This window comes from Oncorhynchus gorbuscha, linkage group LG05 (assembly GCF_021184085.1).
Source record: "Oncorhynchus gorbuscha isolate QuinsamMale2020 ecotype Even-year linkage group LG05, OgorEven_v1.0, whole genome shotgun sequence".
In the NCBI taxonomy this organism is placed as follows: Eukaryota; Metazoa; Chordata; class Actinopteri; order Salmoniformes; family Salmonidae; genus Oncorhynchus; species Oncorhynchus gorbuscha.
The window spans coordinates 66,191,973-66,200,369 of NC_060177.1; the positions used below are offsets into that span (position 1 = coordinate 66,191,973).

General features: G+C 44.6%; 1 protein-coding gene across 1 annotated transcript in view; it reads right to left on the reverse strand.

Moving 5' to 3' along the window:
• LOC124036317 (probable E3 ubiquitin-protein ligase HECTD4) overlaps window positions 1–703 on the reverse strand; it is an 85,454-nt gene extending 84,751 nt beyond the window's left edge. The window contains 1 exon segment of the mRNA XM_046350747.1: window positions 17–703. Within this exon segment, the coding sequence (XP_046206703.1) occupies window positions 17–163 (147 nt within the window). The 5' untranslated portion in view covers window positions 164–703.
• Between the last annotated feature and the right edge of the window lie 7,694 nt (window positions 704–8,397).

Below are 8,397 nucleotides of genomic sequence, written 5' to 3' on the forward strand. Positions count from 1 at the left end.
GACTAACAGTACTCACCTCCTGCTCAGTGTCCCCCTGCTCAGACACACCGATTTCACTGGGCAGTTCAGCCAGATCCGTGACCCGAATCAGTCCATCGTGAAGGAAAATAGTCTCTTCCTTCACTGACAACCACTGGGACGAATCCACGGCCCCGGAGCCCATCTCTCTCTCCTCCGAGTAAAATGCCAGAAAGGTCGAACATTAAAACAAATCCAATCCGAAATGACAACAACACTACCCGACAGACATGCTGTCAGTCAGATGAGAAACTCAGACCTACTCCGACCCAGCTAGCTAGCTTGGTAACGCCAATCGTACTACCAAATATATGTGGGTACCACTTTGCTGCTACGGGTGCTTGCTATCGAGGCTTGCTAGCGAACATAGGTCGGCCAGCTGATCGCACTGTGTGGGGCAGGTTCTTTCTTCCGCTACCAACTGTAACATTGAGCATATCGTACTGTCTTTACAGAGCAGTGGGCGTGACACTGTCTCTAAACCGTAATATTTAGAGCATAGTTTAGTAATTGACTGCCTTCTCCAGCTGAACACGAAGTCTGAGCATAACCAAAACACGATTAAAATGCAGGAAAAACGGCTCCGATGGTGGTCCAACAACTGATTATTAGTGGCCGGACAGATAATGGAAACCCCACAGCTGTCCGTGAGACGCCATGTTTCTTAGGCCAACAGTTACTGTTCCCAGCATACATTGGGCTTTAGCCTACAATAAACACGTCAACAAATTGAACCACCAAAATATAATTTATTATCAATACTAAGATTGTATGTATGTATCGTCATAGTTAGTTTAATAATCATAGTTTCATTTGTACATTTTCTGATTGCGGTGACAATGTAGGTAAATTATGATAATCTGACACAATATTCAAAACAAAAAGCCTTTAGGTATGAAGTGCAACACTGTTTACACAACACAATTCAACATTATCCACTGATGACACTCAAATTAAGAAACAATGATTCATTAATATGTGTAAAGATAGGTGGTCAATCGCCTTACTTTTAAAAAGTACCAGGGCGCCACCTCCTGAGCATTTTTTAAGGCTCCTGGCTGAAATATAGTGCACCTTTACAACATTAGGGAAGTTTGTAATCTGAGATAACGAAAAACAGAGATTGGTTATATTTAAGTATTTTAATCGAGAAGTACACAGACTTAATATAACCACTAGGCAGCGTAGCCTAATGGTTAGAGCGTTGGACTAGTAGCCGGAAGCTTGCGAGTTCAAACCCCCGAGCTGACAAGGTATAAATCTGTCGTTCTGCCCCTGAACCGGCAGTTAACCCACTGTTCCCAGGCCGTCATTGAAAATAAGAATATGTTCTTAACTGACTTGCCTGGTTAAATAAAGGTAAAATTTAAAATAAAATAAAACATTTATCAGGGGTCTTCTCACAAGTCACAACTCCAGTTTTCATTTAGTTATTATCCAGTTATTATCATTATTTATAGTTGAGATCAAAGGTTTGGGGTTTGGATCTGGATGGTATTTCGAGCAGCAACTCAAGTCCGTTTTGCATAAGGCTTGCAAAACGTACAGGTTGATGTTAGACAGATGTATTGCATACTGTATACACGATACAAAATTATTCCCATTCTGGTAACTGGTAAGGGTGCTGATGTTTGGGAGACATCAGCCTAGGTTTTTTTTGGGCTCAATGATCCTTAGAAATAGTCTCTAGAGGCGAACAGGAGTCCCTCTTTTTGTATCTTTACTTGTGCCCTGAGCATTGTCTTCCTCTTTCCTCCATGTTTTAAAATACATGAATTAGTCCCTCCCACAAAAAAATGTTTTTATTTTATTTTTATAAAATAAAATATTATATGTTAACACTAGATCCCACAAGCACTGTTTCAACTGTATACAGTATACTGCTATAGCCTATTTATTATTGTTATCACATTGACACTAAGTAGGACAGTGACACATTGCGTGTAACAATTAGCAATATCAGGTTTGTGTGAAGAGATCACATTAAAAAGTCTAAGGGGCAGTTGTGGCTCTTTGCAAATATATCACATGTTTTAATTGAGCCAACCTTTTCCCCAAAGACAGTCTTTTAAACTTCACACATCGAGGCAGAATAGAGACACAAAGTCCTGCCGGACGGATAGGAGAATGTTGGTCCTCTCCAAGTATCTGATCTGACCAGCCAGCAATGTGATGGAGGAAGCGGAGAGAGATGGAGGGACAGAGGAGATCGATGATCCAAGTAGACAGTCAGTGGATAAGAATTAAGAGATGTTAAAAGAAATACGCAAACAATTTCAGAAAGGAAATAGGGGGACACAGTTTTCTGGTGTGTGTGTGTATATACATACGTGTGTGTGTATGCATGCGTGTGTGTGTCAGAGATGTGATAATGCATAAAGTAATTATCTAATCCATTTAAAGGAAGGTAACTGCAAGTTAGAGCAGATCCTCTTAATTGACCACAGTGAAAGAGCTCAATTTAGAGCCACAAATGTGCCAGCTTGCAAGATTATACTATATGTACTGGTATACGGCTACTTTCTCACCTGCGGGTGCAATCACTGTTATGCTGGTGAATGAGGACCCAAAAGCGACTTAACGAAAACAGAGTCTTTATTCCAGTATGACAAAAGTAATAATCCTGGATATAACAAGGAGAAAACAAAACAGGAAAAACGTAAATCCACTCGTAGTAGCGAGGACTGACTGGAGACTCGACCATAGACTGCAGGTTGCTTAGGGAAGGCACCGACCGTAGCAGACTAAGACACCTGCTCACACGCAGCATCTGAAGAAGATAAAACACGACAGGGCGAGACCAGGACACAGAACAGCGAACATCATACAAGGATCCGACAAGGACAGAAGCGGAAAACAAGGGGAGAAATAGGGGCTCTAATCAGAGGGCAAAATAGGGGACAGGTGTGAAAAGAGTAAATGAGTGAGTTAGGAGAATGAGGAACAGCTGGGAGCAGGAACGGAACGATAGAGAGAAGAGAGAGAGGGAGGGGGAGAGAGAGGGATAGAAAGAGGGAACGAACCTAATAAGACCAGCAGGGGAAACGAACAGAAGGGAAAGCACAAGGACAAGACAATATATGACAAAACATGACAGTACCCCCCCACTCACCGAGCGCCTCCTGGCGCACTCGAGGAGGAAATCATCAATCAGCGAACGGTCCAGCACGTCCCGAGATGGAACCCAACTCCTCTCCTCAGGACCGTAACCCTCCCAATCCACTAAGTACTGGTGACCACGTCCCCGAGAACGCATGTCCATGATCTTTCGTACTTTGTAAATAGGTGCGCCCTCGACAAGGACGGGGGGAGACGAACGGGGGCGCGAAGAAAGGGCTTGACACAGGAGACATGGAAGACAGGGTGGACGCGACGAAGATGTCGCGGAAGAAGCAGTCGCACAGCGACAGGATTGACGACCTGGGAGACACGGAACGGACCAATGAACCGCGGAGTCAACTTGCGAGAAGCTGTCGTAAGGGGAAGGTTACGAGTGGAAAGCCACACTCTCTGGCCGCGACAATACCTAGGACTCTTAATCCTACGTTTATTTGCGGCTCTCACAGTCTGCGCCCTGTAACGGCAAAGTGCAGACCTCACCCTCCTCCAAGTGCGCTCACAACGTTGGACAAACGCCTGAGCGGAGGGAACGCTGGACTCGGCGAGCTGGGACGAGAACAGAGGAGGCTGGTACCCCAGACTACTCTGAAACGGAGATAGCCCGGTAGCAGACGAAGGAAGCGAGTTGTGAGCGTATTCTGCCCAGGGGAGCTGTTCTGCCCAAGACGCAGGGTTTCTAAAAGAAAGGCTGCGTAATATGCGACCAATCGTCTGATTGGCCCTTTCTGCTTGACCGTTAGACTGGGGATGACAACCAGAAGAGAGACTGACGGAAGCACCAATCAAACGACAGAACTCCCTCCAAAACTGTGACGTGAATTGCGGACCTCTGTCTGAAACGGCGTCTAACGGGAGACCATGAATTCTGAACACATTCTCAATGATGATTTGTGCCGTCTCCTTCGCGGAAGGAAGCTTAGCGAGGGGAATGAAATGTGCCGCCTTAGAGAACCTATCGACAACCGTAAGAATCACAGTCTTCCCCGCAGACGAAGGCAGACCGGTAATGAAGTCTAAGGCGATGTGAGACCATGGTCGAGAAGGAATGGGAAGCGGTCTGAGACGACCGGCAGGAGGAGAGTTACCTGACTTAGTCTGCGCGCAGTCCGAACAAGCAGCCACGAAACGGCGCGTGTCACGCTCCTGAGACGACACAATTGCAATCACACTGCCCTATCTCATCTGGACAAGAGGAATACCGATGAAAGAAAGATGTTCATCGACTACAGCTCAGCACTTAACACCATAGTACCCTCCAAGCTCATCCTTAAGCTCGATACCCTTGGTCTTGACACCACCCTGTGCAACTGGGTCCTAGACTTTCTGACGGGACGCCCCCCGGAAGTGACGGTAGGAAACAACATCTCCACCCTGCTGATCTTCAACACTGGGGCCCCACAAGGGTGCATTCTCAGCCATCTCCTGTACTCCCTGTTCACCCATGCACACCTCCAACTCAATCATCGAGTTTGCATACAACACTACAGTGGTAGGCTTGATTACCAACAATGACGAGACGGCCTACAGGGAGGAGGTGAGGGCCCTCGGAGTGTGGTGTCAGGAAAATAACCCCACACTCAACGTCAACAAAACAAAGGAGATTATCGTGGATTTCAGGAAACAGCAGAAGGAGCACCCCCCTATCCATATCGACGGGACAGTAGTGGAGAAGGTGAAATGTTTTAAGTTCCTCGGCGTATACATCACGGACAAACTGAAATGGTCCACCCACACAGACTGCGTGGTGAAGAAGGTGCAACAGCACCTCTTCAACCTCAGGAGGCTGAAGAAATTTGGCTTGTCACCGAAAACACTCACAAACCTTTACAAATGCACACAGCCTCGGGCTGTATCACAGCCACAGCAACTGCCCCGCCCACGACCGTGAGGCTCTCCAGAAGGTGATGTGGTCTGCACAACACATCACCGGGGGCAAACTTCCTGCCCTCCAGAACACCTACATCACCCGATGTCACAGGAAGGCCAAAAAGATCATCAAGGACAACAACCACCCGAGCCACTGCCTGTTCACCCCGCTATCATCTAGAAGGTGAGGTCAGTACTGATGAATCAAATCTGGGACTGAAAGACTGAAAAACAGCTTCTATCTCAAGGCCATCAGACTGTTAAACAGACATCACTAACATTGATTGGCTGCTGCCAACATACAGACTCAAATCTCTAGCCACTTTAATAATTCCTAATTGGATGTAATAAATATATGTACTTATTCTTATTCATCCCTTTACACTTGTGTGTATAAGGTAGTTGTTGTGAAATGGTTAGATTACTTGTCAGATATTACTGCACTGTCGGAAATAGAAGCACAAGCATTTCGCTACACTCGCATTAACATCTGCTAACCATGTGCATATGACCAATAAAATTTGATTTGATGTAGGTGTGCAATGATGTATTCTTTGGCCCTGGTAGGGTCCATGAATGTGTTCTGCTCGCCGGATCTTCAGCACTGCTGGGTATAGAATGCAATACTTGGTGTTCAGACAGCAATGTAGGAGCCCCCTCACCTCAATGAAGACTGACCTCTTCTTCATGACTGCCGCTGTGTAGTCCAGGAAAATGTGAATCTTCTGGCTGTCGTAAGTGATGGGAGCCACTCATGTAGCCTTACGGAGAGCATCCTCCATCTCCTGAAGGTAATAGAATTTGCCTGCACAGAAGAATGGGCAGCTACCCGTTCTTCGGTGTGGACTGTAAGCTTCTGTGCGCATGGTCAAGGGTGGGGGCGTAATCAAGGCTTAGAATTTCCTGTAGCAGTTTAGCTATGAACAGGGTAGGCTGCAATCCGCCTATGGATGGAATCTCTCTCTCACACCGAAAATTCAACCCTTCTCCCAGTGCTGCCTGTTCTCAAGGTCCTCCACCTTGGAAGTAAGTTTGACGACATCTGATGATAGCCGGTTGACTTGCTCTTCCAGTGTCACCACTTTGTCAGAGTAAGTATTTGCGCCGCCTTCCAGGCTATTCAGATGGATGTCCTGTTTCATCAAGTCTCCTTTAACGAAGTCGATCTTTGTGTTGACCTCAGTGGCGACAGTGGCTATTTGTGTGGATAGGTCAGTGGATAGTGGCTCCACCTTAGCCAGCACCGTCTGTTCAGACTTAACGATAGCCATCATTACCTTGGCTAGGTCGGGGGGATCAGAGTCTGTGTCAGTGTCCGGTGAGCCCTAGGCTTTTGTGTCTCGTGGCCGTTGTTGTTTCGACATTTTATGATGAAAAGGCCAAAAATGTGAATTGAGTTTTATTCCTAATTAAATGTTACAAAAGTAACACAGTTGGTCAAGTATTAATAGTAAATTGTTCACCCTGGACAGGAGCACTGAGAAAACGGTCACCAGCTCCCCAAATTACATGTATCTAACCCCTTGTTTTTTGGCACTAAACAGTCTCCATATATACTTCCATTATTTTAACTGGAAAAGGTGGACCTTCAGACAAGTCTTGTGAGGCCTGTGGGTGAGCAAAACAGCCGACATGTAAGCGCTGTCACCTTTCGCCGCAGGTGCAGAAGCGCGAGATAGGCGGATGCGGTGGATTGAGACGCATCTGCACAAACTGTCTCAGGGAAGTCTCAGGGAAGCTCATCTGTGTGCCCATCATCCTCACCAAGGTCTTGACCTGACTGCAGTTCGGCCTCCTAACTGACTTCAGTTTGTCCGTTTCAGTCAGCTGACAAACACTGCACTAGCTATGTCACCTTTTACAGCAGATGCGGAAACGTGATGTAGGCGGTTGCGGTGGATTGATCCAATGCAAAAACAACAACAGATGACTTAAATGTAAATGTAAATGTAATATCTCTATCTTAAACAGACAGATATATATAGGGATTTTTGTATTATGCTAATTTCATTTTCACGGGGGAGCGGACATCACCCTTAGGGGATGCTGCAGCACCCTCAGCACCCATACTTTCTGCGGCTATGCATGGGGGTTATATCATTTTCCATAAAAATGGAAGACAGGTCTCAGACAATTTTGTATTATTCTGTACGTAAATCCGAGACACGAGTATGATATGTTACATTTCATATGGTATGTATTAATTTATGGATGTCCATCACCCATTTCGTATGATATGTTACGAATTTGCGAAACGTACTATATGTTATGAATTCTAGCTAATTGGCTAACGATAGCTTAAGGTTAGGGTTAGGGGATGGGTTAGCTAAAAGGGTTCAAGTTAGGGTTAGGGTTAGCTAACATGCTAAGTAGTTGCAAGTAGCTAAAAAGTCATAACTAGTTGAAAAGTTGCTAAAATGCTAAAGTTATCCGGGATGAGCTTTGAAATCACAAATTTTCGGCTGCTAGACATTTGCGCTGTACAACCCACCCCCGACCAACCACCCTACTTTAGTTTTTGCCTTAAGTAACCATCTGTCTTATGTATCCATACCAAACATAACATATCATACTAATGTCAGTGTGTCGGATTTATATTTACTATGTTACGTCTAGTCTATGAGACCGGGCTGAATGCACATGTGACAAATCTGATACAGCACCTTGTCGACTTGCTTCATACTGTAGTTTAGAATGAAGTCAATAAACAAGAGTTAGGGGTGGAAGAAGTCACCACTAGATGGAGAAATCAGAGAAGCCTACAAATGTGAGGTGATCAGTGATGTATTAAAATTACACACCCTCCTCACTTTATGATTAAATAAGAGAAATGGTATGAATGCAGTAGCATTCCGAAGGTAAATACAGTAGCCTATACAGTTGACTCCAATTGTCATCAAGAGGTTGTAGCCTAAAACTTAGTATCCTACATCATCTTCAAGGAATGGAACATTTACATTCAACCTGTCCCTACCTGCATAGGCTACCATACAATTAATTAGACCTACTATATTTGTAATCAACAGACTTTATTTAATATAATATAATAATAATAATAATAATAATATATAATAATAATAATATATGCCATTTAGCAGACGCTTTTATCCAAAGCGACTTACAGTCATGTGTGCATACATTCTACGTATGGGTGGTCCCGGGGATCGAACCCACTACCCTGGCATTACAAGCGCCATGCTCTACAAAGTTTCCTTTGATATTTTAATTGCAGTCTTGATGTTAACTTATTTTATTGATTTTAATGTCAGAGGCAAGTGCCAGAATCATTGTGATCGCAGTGACACAACACTGAAAAAAACTTGCCTTCAAATGACAAGTATGCTTTTAATCTTTCCAAACACTCAAGAGGTATTATTTGGGGTGTGAAAGTCA